Source organism: Myotis davidii, unplaced genomic scaffold, assembly GCF_000327345.1.
Source record: "Myotis davidii unplaced genomic scaffold, ASM32734v1 scaffold68, whole genome shotgun sequence".
In the NCBI taxonomy this organism is placed as follows: Eukaryota; Metazoa; Chordata; class Mammalia; order Chiroptera; family Vespertilionidae; genus Myotis; species Myotis davidii.
The window spans coordinates 6,669,097-6,689,122 of NW_006300376.1; the positions used below are offsets into that span (position 1 = coordinate 6,669,097).

At 33.9% G+C, this 20,026-nt stretch overlaps 1 protein-coding gene across 6 annotated transcripts in view; it reads left to right on the forward strand.

The window, feature by feature from the left end:
* Window positions 1–20,026, forward strand: part of ASCC3 (activating signal cointegrator 1 complex subunit 3) — a 243,464-nt gene that overhangs the window by 21,311 nt on the left and 202,127 nt on the right. For 3 of the 6 annotated variants that reach the window (XM_006777223.2, XM_015572736.1, XM_015572735.1), the window contains 3 exons: window positions 14,034–14,154; window positions 18,885–19,092; window positions 19,761–19,902. In XM_006777223.2, the coding sequence (XP_006777286.1) occupies window positions 14,034–14,154; window positions 18,885–19,092; window positions 19,761–19,902 (471 nt within the window). Of the gene's footprint in view, window positions 1–14,033; window positions 14,155–17,893; window positions 18,074–18,884; window positions 19,093–19,760; window positions 19,903–20,026 lie in introns of those variants that run through there. The other 3 variants (XM_015572737.1, XM_015572738.1, XM_015572739.1) reach the window with 3 other exon arrangements.

The following is a 20,026-nucleotide window of genomic DNA, read 5'->3' on the forward strand; positions in this document are numbered from 1 at the left end:
TAGTATAATGGTTATGTTTAAATTATTAACACCTAAGAAATTGGGTTAAGGGTACATAGAATATGCTATAGTACTTTATAGGTTTTTTTTACAAGTAGGAGATTATTTCAAATTAAAATATTAAAAAATTAAAAATTAATAGAATATTAATTTAAATGTATCTGTATTACATGAAAAATCTCCTAATTGCTTCTAGCATAATTTATTAAATTGCGCTAACATTTACAAGGGTTCAATTAAAAAATATCTAAATTCTAAATGATATAATTGCAAATAGGATAATATGCAAATTGACCCTAACAGCAGAACGACTGGGAATGACTGGTCACTATGACACACACGTGGCCACCGCGGGCAGACGCTCAATGCAGGAGCTGCCCCTGGTGGTCAGTGCACTTCCATAATGGGAGTGCCACTCAGCCAGAAGCTGGCTCATGGCTGGCCAGTGCAGTGGGGGGGGCAGAAGCCTCTCCCCACTCCGTGGCAGCACTAAGAATGTCCAGCTAATGGTTTAGACCTGATCCCTTGGGGGTCTAAGCCTTTAGTCTGACATCCCCCAAGGACTCCCTGGCTGCCAGAAGGATGTCTGACTGCAAGCTGAGGCCTGATCCCTCAGGGAGTGGGCCTAAGTCGACAGGTGGACATCCCCCCAAGGGGTCCTGGACTGTGAATGGGCACAGGCTGGGCTGAGGCACCTCCTTCCCCCCCAGTGCACAAATTTTTGTGCACTGGGCCTCTAGTATGACATAAAGCTCTTGAAGCTCTTAGAATAGTGCCTAACATCTGGTAAGTACAAATATTTCATGCGTATTACCTGTTGTAAGTAGTGTTATGTATCTATCAAATAATAAAATTTTATTATTAAAAAGTAACCTTATACATGGGTGATGATAATTCAGTTCAACTCTTCAAGCTGCACCTGGTCACCACACTTTAAGGGAGATAGAATCCTACTGAAGGCCTAGAGGAGAGTGATCAGGTTGGTTGGTAAAGGAAATGGAAATAATGTCTTATGATGAGCACTTGAAAAAAAAGTGTATTTGGTTATACTTTCCAAGAGAAAGCTATGGTGGGATAGGAGAATGGACATGATATTTGAAGAGCTGTGTGTGTAAGACAGATGGCCCAAGGATTATCACTAGGACCTCAGGGTAGAAGGTGTAGGACAGCTCTCAGCTTGGTAAACCTTTTTAATTTTCGAAGTTTGTTAAATATAAGGAGTACTTTGGGTAAGTAATGAGATCTTTTATTGAAGGTTTAGTTTTATTTGCCGACTGATTATTTCACTGGAATTTTTAGAGAGTTGGATTTTGATGACTTACTTAAGATATGGGGGAAAGGTAAAGATATTATTAATATGTTAAGTTAAACTCAAAATGAGGATTAAAAATTACTTGCTGTTTCCAATTTGTGGCAATAATAGATTCCAAAATATTTTGCTCTTAATTGGAATGGTTGCTCAAAGAGTAAGACATGTTGCCAAATTTATACATTTTGTCTTAGTCTTCTCTTTGGCAATTATTCATTTATTTATTCATTTATTCCTTCAATTGTGTGTGTCAGGTACTCTTAGGTTTTGGGAGACAAAAAGGTAACAAAGTTTAACCAACCCAGGCCCGTTATCTTGTTTTTTAAGTCTCCTCTTAAAACTTTCATACATACATTTAAAAGAGAAATATGCAAGAAAATTGCATTTCATATAATGAGTATTGTTATGACTAATTTTGAGGAACACATGGATTGCATATATTGAGAGATATCTGTAATAAATTGATATGAGAAAGAAATAAAATTAAGCATATTAGTAAAATAAAGGATACGTTTCTGTGTTTTAATAGTATTTGAGATAAAAAATATTCTGGATAATGTCTTAATGGTCATTTTGTAAACATGTTAGTCTGATTATTAGATTTAGAAATTGCTGTAAGCATGCATTTGGATATTTAAAATTTTATGCATTAATTTTGTTCATCTTCATATGCACATGCACACATACATGCATATGATAGCTGTAAATTTGTTTTCTCTAAGGCAATTAAAATCAGCATATCTTCTTTCTATGAATCAAGGAAGGTGTCAATTTGTTATATATATGAAAATGTAAAGTAAGCTTTTAAATATACATATAGTCATACCTAGCTGTAACCTTACTTATATACAGATAATTAATTATAGTATGTGGGGCATAAATAGTGTTCACATTCCAAATAGTTTTAATTAGGTTGTAAGTGACCTTGATTTTAGCTTTGTTACATTATTGTGTTAGATTAAGTACCTATAAATAATGAGCATTAATTATTATGAAAATATAATTTATCTGTAATGCAAAAACAGATTTGCTTAGCACATTTTTCTTGAGAGAAAAATGCTAAATAAGTGGTATCCTCATTTTCATGGTCATATTTTTATGTTGTTTAAGATTTTATTTTGGAATGTATGAATATTAGTAACTTATTATGCCACAAACCAAACTAAGAATAATTTAAAATGTTATAAATAATATACTCTGCTTTATTTTAGTACTCAGTTCAACATGGATTATTAATTCAAAACCTTTTCATAGTTACTCAGTTTTAAATGTTTTCTCTGACTGTACTTCATTATTCTTTGTTTTTAATACATATATCATTTTAATTTCACATGCAAATCTAAAATTGCTTATTATCTCAAAGGAAGACATTCCCCAAATTGAATATAGTAAGCATAGGCTTACTGCAATGTATAATGTATACCATTTATTTATTACATAGTAGGGGCCCAGTGCACAAATTCTTGCACCTTGAAAGGAACTGTGGGCTACAAGGCTGCAGTGGGCATTGGGGCAGGCCTCGGCCCATCCTCCGTGCCCCACCCGGCCCTTCCCAGCATGGCCCCCGGTCCCCTGTCTGCCAGCAGCCCCGCTCTTGCCGCCGCCGCTGCTCCCACACGCTGACGGCGCCGGCCCTGGCCCCACTTGTACCCGCTGACAGCGTCAAGTGTTTGGGCCCTGCGCCAGCAGCAGGTGCGAGTAGCAGCTGCTACCCCTATTGCCCCTCAGGAGCAGGAGGAGGTGGAGAAGCCCTCAGGGGTGATTGGGGCCCGCAGTGGGTGCGAGTGGGGCCAGTGCAGGCAGTGGGTGTGAGCAGTGGCTCTGGTGCTGGCAGCGAGTGCAATCGGGGCCGTTGCCAGCAGTGGGTGCGAGCAGCGGCTGCCAGCCCCAGTTGCCCCTCAGGAACGGGGAGGTGGAGAAGCCCTGGGGCTGGCAGTCACAGCTTGCACCTGCTAATGGTGCCGAGCAATCGATCGGAGCTGGCACCAGGCGCTGGCAGCAGGTGCAAGTGGCGGCTCCGGCACTGGTAGCAGGTTCGAGCGGGGCCGGCTGCTGGCAGCAGGTGCGAGTGCCAGGTTAGACCGCCGTGCACAGGAGCAAAGAATTTTCAGTAACCACCAGAGGCTCACCCCAATGACAGCAACCAACGCCCCTCCTTGGTCTGGCGCCTTTGCTCACCTGCTCCACCATCCCGCTGTAGCCAACACCTGCCATATTCCACACACACCCCCTGGTGGTCAGTCATGCCATAGGGTCCGGTTGTTCGGTTGTTCTGCTGTTCAGTCCATTTGCACATTAGGGTTTTATATGTATAGATAGTAGAAGTGCTACATGCATACCTCCTGTAATTAAAAAGGAAATACATGTATTGTCTTTAGTTAAATTTATGAGAATCAGAATGTCTCCTCTTTTTCTTGGGGCTTTCTTGGATAGACACTGGCACATTATATGGTTTTTCTTCCTTCTATGCTTAGAATCCCAGCCTGAATAGAGAATTTTTCTATCGTCCTGTTTGAATACATACAGTTATTCCAGCTTCATATAATAAACTTCTGGAGCTTTTTCCTTTTCTCTTGTTATTTTCAAACACTTCAGTAAGAAAGTGATTATCTCTTTCATGAAAGTTTGATACTAGTATGCTTTGAAAACTGTTGGGCCAGGTGTCTTTTTGGAGGAGACTTTGATCACCAATTCAAATTTTCCAGTAGTTGCTGGTTTAGTCAGATTTTATATTTCTTCTTAAATCAAGTTTGTCAATTACATTTTTCTGTGAAGTTAGCCATTTCATCTAAGTACTCAAGTTTTTAGCTGCACAGATATTTATAATTTCTCCTTATTTAAAAAATTAAACTAGATTTTAGTTTATGTTGCTGCTTTCTATCTGCCTTTTCTCTAGGATTTTTTATTTTTGCTAGAGGAATGCTTTCTTTTGTACTCAGAGAATTGGCTTTTGGTTTTGTTGCTCTGGTCTTTACTTTTTTTCCACCTGTTTTAGCTCTTCTTTATGTAGCATGTATTAGTTTTAAAATAAGACATCTGACAGTTTAACAACCTTTAGATATGTAAGAGGTTGGGACAAGCCTAATGACTTTCAAGATACATCCAGTTATAAGAGATGCATTTCTCTCACATTGGACATGGGTTTCTCCTTTAACATTTTAATCTGTTTACAACTATTTGTTTTCTTTCTTATGTTATTAATAATAATCATGATAATATTTGAAATATTCTAAAAATATACAGTAAAGTGACCTCAAGAACATTAATTGGGTCTGAAAAATAAAATAGATCGCAATGAGATATTCCAAAAACTATGTTTTTTTTGACCCAGAAATTAATGCTGACAGACAGCAACCCCATATTGATCATTACTTATCTATAAGGCAGTTTGCTAGATAGTATTTGTTTAAAACACAAGTGGATAATCCTTCAACTTTGCACAAGTTTATCAATAGTAAGAGAATAATTTTTGTGATTGACAATAGCTTTGTCCTATTTTTCTTGAATTGTATACCGTCTTTTTAAAATTAATAGACTCTTGCCCTAGCTGGTTTGATTCAGTAGATAGAGCGTTGGGCCACTGACTGAAGGGTCCCGGGTTTAATTTGGGTCAAGGGCACATACCTGAGTTGCAGGCTGGATCCCAGGCCCTGGTCAGGGTGTGTGCAGTAGGCAACCAATCAATGTGTCTTTCTCACATTGATGTTTTTCTCTCTGTGTCTCTTCTCCCTTCCATTCTCTCTAAAAATCAGTGGAGAAATACCCTTGGTGAGGATTAACAACAACAAAAAAAGTAAATAATAAAATTAGTAGACTTTTTAGAGCAGTTTTATGTTTACAGAAACATTTAATAGAAATTATAGTATTCCCATAAACCCTCTTTTGTTTCCTAAATTATTTTAATGGAAGCAACTGCTTTGTTTGAGCTTCATAGTATTACTTATTTTAAAGTCTTTTGTCACATCGTTCCTTATTACTGTTTTCTGGAGGGAACTTGTGTTCCCTTATTGATTTTATCAACCATCATTTTTAGTGTAAGATTTCTTCATAAGTTTTATAATATTAATTTTATGTTGATTTCTGGCTTTTTTTCAACCAAATTGTTTCGTCTCCCTGTCTTAGATTCCCATGCAACTGTGGGCCCAAGTGTCATTCTTTGCAGCCCCTTCTCATGAACAGTGGAGCTCTATGTCCATACCCTGGTTTCCAGCTAAGTCTAGCTGGAGCTTCACAATTGTAAGGAGCAGTTTCCATCTGGATTACCACACAGCAGCCCAATACCTGGCCTTGCTGTCCAGAGCTGGAGCCCAGCTTGTCACTTTATTCCCATTCAGTGCTTTGCCTAGTTTGCTTAATTTCTGGTCCAGGGACATAGTATTTGTCTTATTTGAAGTTTGAAGTGTCTGTTAGATTTTTTCTTTTTCTCTTTTACTAGAGGAAGTTTATTAAGCATGAATTTTGTGCCATCTTTTCTTCATCATCTTAATCTCTAATACTTGTTTTTTAAGAAGGCATCCTCCCTTACTATTTTAAGCATAAAAGGAAAGGGGTTTTTTAAGGAAATTTTAAGATGTGTAAAAGTAAAATATAAATTTTAGAGTTGTTGTTTTTAAAAGAAATGGCTCTTATTATCCTTATAGGATTATCATATTTTTTATTGTGATAAACTGTTTAAGGGCTTAGCTAAAACTTGAAAATAGTAAAATAAATACATTTAGTGTGTAGAATGTATATGCCAATTGTACTTCACAATAGTGATCAACACACTCAACTATTCTTTCTACTTAGGGTTAAAATTAAACTAATAAGTTTCCTCAAGGTAATGGAAAATTAACCATTTTCCAATAAAAATAACTACAATCTTTACAAGTATTTTGATGATTATGGAAAAAAACACCACCAAACCAGGAACTCATTATATTATTGTTAAGCCTTATGTTTTGCTTTATTTTTGTACTTTTAATCCTGTCTTCAGTTTTATATGAGTAATGGTTTTCATAACTTAGTTCCTTATACATTTTATACATCAGCTGATACCCAGAAAGAGTGATGTATAATATAATATTTTTGAGGATTGAATTTCTGTGTAGAAATTTCTGTGTAGGTAGAGTTTAGTTCATTTCAAATCCCCCAAACAGAAAAATTCCATGATAAATGCTGTATTTTTTTATTGTCTTTGCCAATAAGGACATTACTGCTTGCATATTATCAGCCTACCATGAAATATAATAAATAATTCTCATGCAAATATTAAATGTGTAATGAGGAGCTATGGGTGTTTCTTTATCTGAAAGATGTTTATTTTCTTTTGATATACAAAGAAATTAGCTTACTTAGAATATAAATATCTCACCCACTTGTTCCATTCGATAAATCTTGCCATTTAGATGCTCAAGCAAATTTTTAATTTTTATGCGTAGGCTGCTATTGCTTTTTATAACTAGCTTAGTTCAAAATGATGTCTTCTAATGAGCACCCTGCACTTATTGCATCTCCCTTCCTCTTAGTTTCAGTTAGATATTAGGCTAGGGAATTTTCTCATTAATTCAAGTGACTAGATAGTTAAAACATTCACTTTTATTGCTATTATGAAATAAGAATTATTAATATTATTACACTAAAATAATTTTTCAATTAGAAGATGTTTTATGTTAGAGTGATTCCCATGTGGTTAAATTGTGTTTGATAAAAAAAAAAAAGTCTTTTCCTTTGAAAAATAAGATTTGATAGAGAAAAATAAGTTTAAATTTTCTGATCATTGGCCTTTATACTTTAGTTATTAGCTGATTTGTCTACATGATAAGAGATTTTTTTTGTTTATATAACTTCTTGTGTTTACTCTAAATCTGATAAATGTGTGAAAAACTATTTTGTTTACTAAGTTAATGATGCTTTATGTACTTAATAGACAAAATGTGAAAAAATGGTGAATTAGAAGCTGGTTTGTATTATTTAAAAATAAAATAAAATATTTTCTGATTAAGCAATATGTATTTTTATAGAAAGATTGGAAAAATAAGGAAAATGAAATAAGTATACAAGTTAGTAATATTCTTTCAGCATGTCTCTGAATAGGACTTGTTTCCATTTTTTTTGGATATGATAATATATGTAAAGAGCATAATTTAAAGAAATAAGAAAATGAAGATATAAATTGCCCAAACTTGGAAGCAGTCAAGATACCTTTCAATAGGAGGAGGGGGGATGAATAAACATATGGTGATATAACCATATAATGGAATATTATTCTGTGATAAAAGGAAATGAGGCATCAAGCTACTTGGAGGGAATGTAAGTGAATACTGCTAAGTGAAATAAGCCAATCTGAAAAGGCTTCATTACTTTACAATTCCAACTGAATGGTATTCTGGAAAGGACAAAACCATGGAAACAGTAAAAAGATAATTGGTTGCCAGGGGCTGGAAAGAAAGGAGAAAGGAATGAATTGGTGGAGCACAAGGGATTTTTAGGGCAGTGAATCTATTCTGTATGATCCTATAATGATGGATACATGCGAGAGTCATACATTTGCCAAAACCTGTAGAATGTACAACACAAGGAGTGAACTTCAATATAAAATTACAGGCTTTAAAAAATCTTATTTGATACAATGATACAACTAGACATAAATTATGCCATGTAAACATATTGTGTCTAGATCCAGCAGAGCATTTTAGAGTAAAAACAAAATATCTTCTAGAACACTGTTGTCTTTTGACAATGATTGAAATATTGTTTGCTCTCCAACATGGCAGCCAGTAGCCACATGTGGCTATTGATCCTCTGGAAATGTGGCTAATAAGACTGAGGAACTGTACTTTCAACTTTGTATAATTGCAGTTACTGAGAACATAAATAGCTTCATGTGGCTAGTGGCTATAATGTTAAACAAGGAAGTATCTAAATTGGACAAACAAGATAGAGAACCTTCCACTGGTGATTAATACAGTTAGATGGAGTTAACAGTTGATTGAAAAACTTGTCCCTAAGTATTGGTTTATTGACATTTTGGGGTCAAGTCTTCACTTTTTTGCTGCAATTTTTTAACTTTTGTCCCCTCCTCAGTACTTTAATCAATAATTTGCATGAAGACATAGTCATTGAGCTGTGTTCAGGACAGATTCAACATTGATAATGTTTACTGACGTGATGGATGCCAGAGTCTGGATTTAGGTTAGCTCTTGAAAAACTGTAAGAAGAAACAGGAAGAAAGTGAATCTAATAAGGGATTCATTTTGAAATTCTGGGCTCAAAATTTACACAAAGTACAGAATATGGGAATTTTGGCTACCTTTGAATTCCTGTGGAACAAACCTAAATCCAAATGTTTTTATTTAGTTGCATATTCAGTTTGAACCAACAGTGTGATGTTGTTACCATTTATGCTATGTTCAGAAAAATTTACCATCTAGTCCAAAGTTGCTTTAGTCTTAGTCACCTGATCTGATCAAATTATATTTAAAATATGTTTTGTTTGGACTTATTTCCATTTTTAAGAGGCTCAGTAAAAGGTTTTCTGAAGGAGCCTGGATGGAGAATCACCTAGAAATCAAGTTATATGACTAATAAGGAATTTATGTGTGCTTACTTGGGAGAAAAGGAACTTGTGCATGAAGTGTGGCTACTACTTTGCCTTATCTTCAGATATTTGAAAGGTTGTCTTGTAGGTCATTCTCTGTAACCCCAGAGGGCACAGTAGAGTGATAGGTAAAAGCTATAGGGAGATGGTTTGGGCTCAATATGAGGACGGTTGTTTTTTTATTTTATTTTATAATTAACATTGTCTAGCAGTGGCATGAACTGCCTTATAAGATTTCCTGCTGGCAGAAGTATGTTGGATGTTCATTAGCCGAAAAAATTTGTCAGTAACAGCAGTATTTATTAAGTACCTGTTGTCAGACACTATATTACTTTCTTTTAACAGACGAGATAGGTCAGGCTCAGATTGCTCAAGAAAGTTGCTCAGAGTCATATAATTAGTTATTGTCACTAAACTTAGTTCTTTTTGTCTCCAGGCTTAAGTTTTCAACTGTCCTGTAGTCTGCCCTCCCATGGCAGTAATTATTTCTCTTATGAGAGCTTTGTTTAGGTGTTCTCGAAGGTTCCTTCCAAACTGAGCTTAGATGACCCCATTGTAATTTCTAGGGAAGGTGTATGTGAAAGCTGACAATGAGGAAGATTAGTAGGTCCTACTACAGAACAGATTGGAGACATAGTGCTGGTGGGCAGGAAGGTTAAGTAGGAAGCTGTGATCTAACCAATGAATAAAGTTTTAGATGGAGAAGTTGTTTCAAATCTGTTGCTGCTTTTTTACAGAGTGCCAGGATATATTTTATTTTACTTCACCATTGAATCAAGAATAATTTACCAGCAGAAATTAGTCAGAATATATCCATATATATATTATAATCATGAGCACACTTCCTTGGAAAAAAGTGCTGAAATAAATATGCATATCACATATATTTTGTTAATATTTGTTACATGCAATAGTTTATTACTAGATACCTTTGTAGTGTTTTCTTTGAATTATTCTGTCATGATTACTTTTAAATGATAAATCTTGGCAAAGATCAACTTAATATTTCTTCAGATCAACACAATGTAAACTATATGCTCTATATGTATAACACTTAATACCTGGCCTGGGAAATAATTATTATCATGATAGCAGAGTATTTTGTGTACTTTTCTTATGTCCTTGTTTAGTATTCATTTATTTGATAATATTAAATACCTAAAGTTAATTTATTATATGCAAGCCATAGTGTCAAATACTTTTCTTAGTTATCACAGCTCTACAAAGGATATGTATGTACTCTTATTTCCCTGGTACAAATGAGAAATGGAGGCTCAGAAAGGACATTTAAAGTCCTAAAGCCTAGTTAACAGTAGGTTGACAATTTGAACCCTGGCTGAGTATTCTCCTACCCTAAACTGCTATACTAGTATTCATAAATTTGTTAAATTATTAAATTCAGTTGACAGACAAGGGATAATATAAAGTATGCAATGACTGGGTTGCTGACTTGGAATGCAATTATGCAAAAGTTTTGAAAATATGAGCAGTGATGGTATCAGTGGATTATACATAGTATGTATTTCTTTAAATACTGTAAAGCTGCAGCAATTTTCAGAAACACCATTCACTTAATAACTTACATAAAAATATATTAAGTATAGATATTGATTATAAGACATGCCCCAATCAGAAAACTGTTAAATTGTAAAACAACTTTTATAACAGAATGCTACATTAAGCATTGGTCTTCAAACTTTTTTATCCTACCTTCTAATCATTTTTGATAATGCACCCCTGATATAAATGTAGTTAATTAATTTTAAATTATGTAGATTACTATTATAACTCCTAAAACATACATAGAAATGGCGAATTAAAAAGAATACTGTTTTAAAAATAATGTTTAACTTTATTATGTGATTGAATATACTTCCATATTTTTGAATCACACCTTGTGATGTTCTGAAGTTCAGTTCAGTTCAGTACTTCATCTTTAGATCTTTGGAGAGCCATTGGAAGTTTGTTGACTTTCAGTGAATTCTTTAACATTGACTAGTTGGAAACAAAAATAGAACTGACAGACCATTTATAAATATTGAAATTTTATCTACTTTAAAGTCTGTTTTAGTGATTACGTACTATTTTATTCACCATTTTTTTTACTAACCAGGGAAGTAGAATTAAAACAAGACATTAACATGATCAGAATTGTGTTTTCCTTTGAAATATTTTGCCCCAAATATTTGAGTGAACCCAAAACACAAGTATGTTTTTTATTTATTTTGTGGTTGCACAAACCCTCAGCATATCTCTGTGTACCCCCCTTGAGTATAGCTTTCTATTTCTTTTTTAGGTCCATTATATCTTTTATTATACCATTTTCATAAGATTTATAGTATAATTTTTGCTGGTATATTATTTAAAGGTTTATGGTTATATTTAATATAGCATCCACTATAGCTTTTTTCCAATTGCAATAAAAAAAGACATAATTCAGAATACAGTGGAAAGTGGGGATTGCTTTTGCTGAGAGATTAACAAGCTACATTCACCTGTTAAATAAGAAACAAGCACATGTTCTGAAGTATTTTCTTTGGCATCTCAGAAACGTATTCTGTTGGTTAACTTTTTGACTGTTTCCATTCATCTTTTAATTTGATGAAAAATTACTTCAATTATTTAATTTAATGAAAAAGGATTCATAATAACAATAAGAACTTTGAGAACTTTGTTTAGAAAGCCTTAATAGATGATAATGACTTTAACATCTCTCAGGAAAAGGATGTTACCTGTCTTTTCCTAGTGTGTGTCCTTTAAAGTTTTATATCCTTAATTTATAGCCAGGATAATGAAATATGCCTTTGTATTATTTGAAAACTGCATTCTTTTTTCTTTCTTTAAAACTCTGTAGTTGATGTCTGTTTCTGTACCCACACATTCCTTTCCCTCCCCTTATGTTTTCAATTTGGTTGCATCTGGAATTGTGTCAGTGCACAGAGCAGTGATCCTGACAGATGTACCTTTACAGTCACTCTCGCTGCCAAATTAGTTTGTAGTGCAAATCTTGAACGAGAGCTGCACCTGCTCTCAATGTGGATAAAAATGGCAAATTTTAGGAAAAGGATAATTTTAGGATTGCTTCTAACCTGATGGCAGCTGATCTCAGAATTCTGCTGGGTATTCTTCATCTTGGAGTTATGGAAATTCTGCTATTCAGAGCAAAAGAGCCTCCTTGTACCTTTTGCCAAGTCTTAGGTGTGTTATTTTTGTATAAATAATGTGCTCTTTGTACTGTGATCTTAACATCATGTGTGGACTAAAATTTTTTAACCAGAATCTCTAATTTGTCATGTGTGAACATTTAATTTCAGATTAAATAACCGTCACTAGCAAAGAATATGTATAAGGGTAACTCTGCCAAAAGGAATTATTTTCTTATGGAAGAAATGGTCTCAGTTTAGGAATTAACACATTCTTTGATAGTTGATAGGATATATAGGATGTTTCATGTTTTATCTACATTTCCTTCTGCAATTTGTTTGCAGTGTGTTTGGGGAAAAGTAACTATGTAAATATGTATTGCAAGTATTTTTTTTTAAATAGCCTTATTGATATACAGGGTGAAGCAAAAGTAGGTAATATAGTAGTGAGTTCACAAAACAGTTTATTCTTATATTATTTGTTAATTATTGTATTATTTTTCATACAAACAGCTGTAAACCTACATTTGCCACATGCTGTATAATTCACATACCATATAATTTACCCATTTAAACTACACAAATAAATGGTTTTTAGTATATTCACAGATAATTGCAAACCTCATCAAAGTCCATTTTAGAGCATTTTTATCACCTCAGAAAAAATTCTAAACCTTTAGCTTCTATCCCTCCACCTCCATCCCCCCTCAACTTAAACAACCACTAATTTTTTTCTGTTTTAGATATTTATTTTTATGGCCTAGTTCCCCTCTCCCCTCACCCCCTGCACACACACACACACACACACACACACACACACTCACGCGCGCACACACACACACACACAAACACATCCGAAGATCTGTGAGGCAGAACTCTGGATCTGAGGGAGGGGACAATGGGAAGCTTCTGTCTGAGTGACAGCCTTGCTTTAGGAGCTGAGTACTTGATGGAAGTGGGAAGGCTTGCCTCTCCTTGTGTGGAATCACTGCTTTGAGAGCCAGGGTGAGAGTGATTGGGGCCCCAGTATTTTCCATGATGCTTTGCCTGGAGGAAGAGCTGTTCCATGATTGGAGGAGAGATGGAAGAAGGATGGCCTTCTTTGTAGATAATGTCAGTAAAAAGAAGAGCGAAAATAAAGTATTTATTAAATATTTAATGTCTCATATATACTCAACATAAATTTCTACTTTTAATAGTGATTTTATTTGTGTGGGATCTCTGAGAACAGTTAGAATTAGGTAAATATAAAATCTTCACATGCAAAATTAGAGTATAACATTTCTAGATAGGAGAAAAATAATATCCCAAACTGTACTTGTAGGCTTTTTGGAACAGTCATTTCATAGAGTTTTGTAATTGAAAGCCTCTGAATCCTAAAACTCATTCTCTTACTCTGGAATCAACTTAATCTTTGGCAGCCACTCTGCATAATTAGGGAGGATATGCATGGAGACTTTTTATAAAGTTACGTAAAGCATTTGCAGTACCTTGCTTTAGATTTTGGATTTAATAAGCATTGAAAATTAATTGTTATAATTTAATAAAAATTAATAATCATTAAACACTAACAATTTGGCTAAGAATCATGATTAAAACATTCTGATGATTCTTTAACTTTAAAGATAACTATTACGTAGTCAGTTGTAAGAAAAATGGTACTCTATTTGAAAAAACTAGAACTTATGTTAAAAAAGCAAATTAATTTTAGAATTTCATTTGGTTGTGTCAAGAAAAACCAAATGTAAATATTTGATATTCTGTGATGTAGAATTTTATATGTCTTTATTTTTTAAAAATTGAGTCATGTTCTGTAACTATATAATTGCAGATAGCCTTTATAAAGTTGAAAGCTCCTTAGCAATATGAAGTTACTTTTCTTTCCTAAGTTGTTGTTTTTTAAAGCTTTTTTTTCTAAGTAGGACTCTGTTGAATTAGGATATTAATAACTTTAAAAGTTAAATTTTGAGGTAACATATTGTGATTTTCTCCTCCTCATAAGCTATTTGAACTGCTGGGACCTGACGGAATTGAACTTATTGAGAAGCTTCTTCAGAACAGAATTACAATTGTGGACAGATTTCTTAATTCTTCAAGTGACTATAAGTTGCAGGCTCTTCAAGGTAAGAAAGAATTTAGTGGTGATTCTAATTTAAAGGAAAAATGCATTGGTTAGCAAATCCTTTTGATATAATTATACTTTTAATTCCTTTGGTTTATTATATAATTTACTGTTAACATCTTTTAAAAGTAGATTTTAGATATGGCAATGTATTAAACAAATATCAATGCCCTAAAAAGGGTTGTGTGGCAAAGATTCTATTTATGTTTATATATGGCATAGGTTTTCTTTTTAGCAGGAGATTTAAATAGACAAATATTTTTTAAAAGCAAATACATATAGCCATTAGTATGGGCCAAGTAATGTTATAATTTCTCCCCAACTGTTTATTTTGAAAACTTTCAAACCTGTTTAAAGGTACAGGGATTGTACAATGAACATGCCCTTTATGTAGATTTACCAGTTGTTAACATTTTGCTTCCCCTCCTCCTCTTTGTCTTTCTCTCTTCTCATAATTCTCTACATATATGTATGAGCGCACACACCCCTACATTTAAAATTTTGCTGAACAATGACTAGAAGTTGCAGACATCCTGATAATTCAATATAAAATCTTAAGCATACATGCAAGGAAGCAAGTCTCCTACTTAACTGCAATAGTTACCACACTTAGCGAATTAAACATTTATATTGCCATGTATTACGTTATTGTTAAACCCCAGAGAGTTGTCTAGGGAGCCAAAACTATTAACATGCCTGACTTACTCTGGCACAACTGATGCCAAACTCAGGTTTTAAATGATAATCAGGAAAACATTTCTGCTCTATATCTGAAAGTTTCTTGACAGCCTTATAAGCAGTTTGGAATTTTTAAAAAGTGTATGAGCATAAGAAATGAAACATCTTTTACAAACTCATCAACACTTATCCTTCTATATTATGCCACCTTTTCCTCACATTTATGAGTATGGCACTAAAAGGAAATTAGAAAAACAGCCTGGATTTACATCCAAAATTTCTTATTGATTTCCTTTATCCCATACTTTGATTACTGATAGTTTCCTTGAGCTGCTTGGAGATTTGTAGAAACTTTGAAGAATTGGTATTAATTATTTTGTATTTCTATAGGTCTTTGGTTCTTTAAGTGTATTGAATACTTATAAACTGCCTTCATTTAACAGGGCTTCCACCTAGTGCTTCATCCAGCACTGCAGTAAGCCAGCGGGGTTTAGGGATATTAAAAATAAGTATCTGCCAGAGGAAAAAGCATGAGTTTAAATATTTAGTCTTGTGATAAAAATTCTAAGAATTTGGTGTTCATTTTTGTCAACCTTCTAAGTGTTATATAGAGATAGTTATTGACTCTACCTTTTAAAATTAATCCAACTTTTATTTTTATTTTTCAATTACAGTTGATAGTCAATATTATGTTTCAGGTATACTTACCATTTAATAGTGTAATTTATTAACAAAATATTTATAAATCAGTCTAGCTCACATATTGTTTAGGAAGCTGTAGATGATGAATTAGTGTTGTTTTACAATTTCCTTATATCAATTTTTGTATAACATTTATACACAAAACTCATTTTATTAGGGTCACTTTTTAGATGCAACACACTTTTTAACCCATCAGTCTGCCCTGAAATATTTTCTACTCTTCTCAAACTGCTTTTCCTTTTTTATTCTGTGCTGGATCATTAGCAATGTTGCTAATATCTAAGAATAATCATTACACTACAGAAAATTGCCTGCGTTTAAACTAATAGACTTTAACCTTTTCTAAGGACTGTGGTAAAGAAGCTGACAACCCACATATTTTAAGGGTTTCTTTTTGTTTTCTAAGTAGAATTTTTTTCTGTACATGCGTTAAACATGATTCTCTTTAGTTTTGTTTTGGTCGGGGCGGGGGAGAGTGCGGATGCAGTACTCTGGAAGAAAAGATTCTTTGGACCCTTGTTACTTTATCACTGTTCTTACCCATTTCTATCTTTTGATATACTTTGTGTTAATGAGCCTTCAAAATTCTCTAAAAAATACCAAGTTATATTTGTATTCTTTATTAAGCTACCTTAGTATGACAAAAACATTCCATTCTTTTCGTCATCTCTAAAATCGTGGTCTTAGCAATAGCTTAATGCCATGTAGCAATTTTTAGCTTTCATACTGATTTTCTTTTAATGTTTTTATCCAGATATACACCACCCTACTTTATCTCTGTTCTCTTATAACCAGGAAATGTAGCATAGTGTACTGACTGCTAACCTGAGCGTGGTTGTAATTACATTCTGTTTTCAGGACTGATGTAGAGAATGCTTAGTACAGAGTGTATTATAAAATAAATTTCAAGTTAGCTCATGCTCTCAGGTGAAAGTGGTTTGAATAATTGTACAAGACGTTTTTTGTCATATTCTAAAAAAATATAAGCTTCTACATTGTTCTTTAGTAAAATTTTGTTAGAATTGCTGTTTAGCTTGTTGATTTCTACTTGTCAGTCTCTACCATCACTTAACCCATCAAGGTGAACCATGCTGTTAAGCATTTCCTGCTCTTCAACTTGATTTTTTGTTTCCCTACTAGAGGCCTGGTGCACCCCCTCAGGGGGTGGGAAGTGCCCTCAGCCCAGCTGCATCCTCTCGTAGCCTGGGACCCCTTGGGTAATGTCCACCTGCCAGCTTAGGCCCGCTCTCCTGAGGGATCCTTAGCGCTGCTATGGAGGTGGGAAAGGCTCCCGCTACCACCGCTTTGCTTGCCAGCGCTCCCCGGCTTTTGGTGGGAACACACTGACCACCAGGGGGCAACTCCTGCGTTGAGCGTCTACCCCCTGGTGGTTAGTGCGTGTCATAGCAACCAGTCGTTCTGCCTTTTGGTCGATTTGCATATTAGGGTTTATGATATAGGATTATGTTCAATCTCACAGGACACATATTCTGTACATTCTGGTTATGGCTATTCTTGAGGTAGACATTTTCTTCTTTTAATTTCCTTATTTACAAAATCACAAGTGTGCATAATAGGATTTTGTTACTATCACATTTGTTTAAAATATTAATAACATTAATGTAGCATTTAGTATGTCACCAAAAGTATTCAGTTTCACACACATCTTTAAATTCATTTTTAATAAGTGGATGGCATTAGTTGTGTTTTTAAAAATTCTACTTAATATCTAATTGTGTGACCTTGCAATTTAATTTTCTTTTAGTTCAGAGTACATGTGGAAACTTAGAATGCTGCATTCTTTTTCTAACACTGAAAGTTAGTGGGTTATAAATTCAATGATTAAAATAGGTTTATGAGACTTACTTAGAAAGTAAGATATGTAAGACGTAGATACTTTTTTTAGAACTGTAAAATGTAGTAGTCCTAATGTATTTAGATGAGATTATATCTTTTTTTTAAAATATATTTTTTATTGATTTTTTACAGAGAGGAAGGGAGAGAGATAGAGAGTTAGAAACATCGATGAGAGAGAAACATCGATCAGCTGCCTCCTGCACATCTCCCACTGGGGATGTGTCTGCAACCCGGGTACATGCCCTTGACTGGAATCGAACCTGGGACCCTTCAGTCCGCAAGCCGACGCTCCATCCACTGAGCCAAACCGGTTTCGGCGATGAGATTATATCTTATTTTATAATTTTGAGATGTAATGAATCTTTATTTCTCACTTTCCTTTTTGAGACTTATAAAAAGCCATTAACATAGAGGTGTTTTTTTTCATGTGATTGAGAGTTAAAATGACTTATTCAAAATCATGTAATGAAGTAGTGACAAATATCTGAGAATAGTGAAGATTTGACTTAAGATGAATTTAGAAAGCTGATTTTCCCATTTTAATGCTATGCTTAATTCCTTCCTTGTTCTGTATTAGATCTTGGAATTTGATAAAATACCTTGCACTGTGCTGCTCCTTCAGTATATGAACCAAGTCACATTCTTCATCGTCTTCCTAGCTTAGTAGCAGTGCCTGGAACTTAGTAGGTTCTCAATACAATAATGTGTATTGACGTGAATTGCTTTCAGCAACATTCCTGTTAGTTTCTTTAGGGCTGTAGTGAGCCAAGATACTACTACTTGGAAAGATTTAATTAAGCACAGAAGGTAATCCTGTGGAAGAAAAACTTTCCTGAGTTGACCAAACCACAGGTTTAAATTGTAACTTGTAAACACTGAGCTTTGATTGACCCGGTTCCTTAGTGGTTCTGGCTTTCTTCCATTGTATTTTTTTAAACTTGTATTTCCATGAAAAAGTGGACCATCCTCTTTTTTTATTTACCTTGGTTATCTTCTAACTATGTTCTGAGCTAATATTAACAAATTTTCTTTCATGTATAAATAAGTAGTAACATGAATAACTTAACACAGTCAGGCCTATTACATTGGGAAAACATCTAATGTGTAAAGAATATCTTTATTTGATTATTATGCTAATAGGAAATGCCAATTAGTATTGATAATTATTATGTGTATTGAAATTACATGCAGAGAACTTATTTCAAAATTATAAAATTGAATTTTTAGGTTCTGATATTACATGTAAGAATTTATAACATTAAACTGTTTAGTCTATAGGAAGAAAATATCTGCTGATTTTTCTTAAGCTACTATGTAATATAATTTAGATATTGTGATTTTTAAAAACTCTCCTTAAAACATACAAATGAATGTGCCAGTTTTTAAAAAAATGAATTGTTAGAGCATTGTGCGTTCTTAGGTTTTGGTGAGGAGGAAAATGATGTTAATAAAAGTTAAATTTGCCAAATATGATGTTTTAAATTTTTTTTATAGACAATTGCAAGAAAATTTTAGGAGAAAATGCTAAACCCAATTATGGATGTCAAGTCACTATTCAGTCTGAACAAGAAAAGCAGTTAATGAAACAGTATCGTCGAGAAGAAAAAAGAAATGCAAGACGAGAAAAAAAGGCTGGAGAAGATGGTGAAATTTCCGGAGAAGGACTTACATGCTTCGATCCTAAGGAATTGCGGATACAAAGGTAATAAAAGCCAGCAGCTGAAAAATAAATGCTCATGTTGTAATTGCTACTTTTATATATCATTATCATTTTTAGTTTAGCTTCAAATCTATATTATTCTTCTAGTTTTCTTACAAGAATAGAATTTTGTTGTATGAAAAATAATTTTATGGGATAAGAAAGAAGTGATCTGCTTAATTAGAATGTTCTTGTTGCTTCTAGATAGGTGAGAAATTTAGATTATAGAAGTAAACTATTTTTAGGCACTGTGCACACACCACTAGGTTAATATTTATGAAGTCTACACAATTTTTTTGAGTTACTTGTTTCTTTTCCTAGCTTAATGAATACTTTTTACCTGTTATTATTTAGAAGTAAAAAGGAGAAAAATTAAATGAAGGCATTATTAAACTTGATCTTTAAGTATTGAAACCCATTTTTAATTTATAAACATCTTTGGATTGTGACAAACAAAATTATAAATATGATGTTACCTAAAACTGTGTTGACTCCTGTGGGATTTCACAGAAAATTTCGGGATTTCTAATATCTTCCTTTGTATAGTTTAATTTCTTCTCCTTTATAATGAAAGGCTACCTGAAATAGTTATTAATAGTGATCTTGAGTTAATACTGTATTTGTTGCAAGATAAAAATTTCAGATTTAACCTATTGTTTTTGTATTTAAAGGGAGCAGGCACTTCTGAATGCTAGAAATGTTCCAATTCTGAGCAGGCAGAGGGACATGGACTTTGAAAAAATACGTTATCCCCATGTTTATGATTCCCAGGCTGAAGCCATGAAAACATCAGCATTCATTGCTGGTGCAAAGGTATGTCACTGGTGTTTAACCACTCTGGGATAATACATCTATTGTGAGGAAATGACACATAGATTTTCCCCGTTTCCTTTCTTACTCTAGTACTGGTGGACTATACTAAGCTAAATTATGTTTA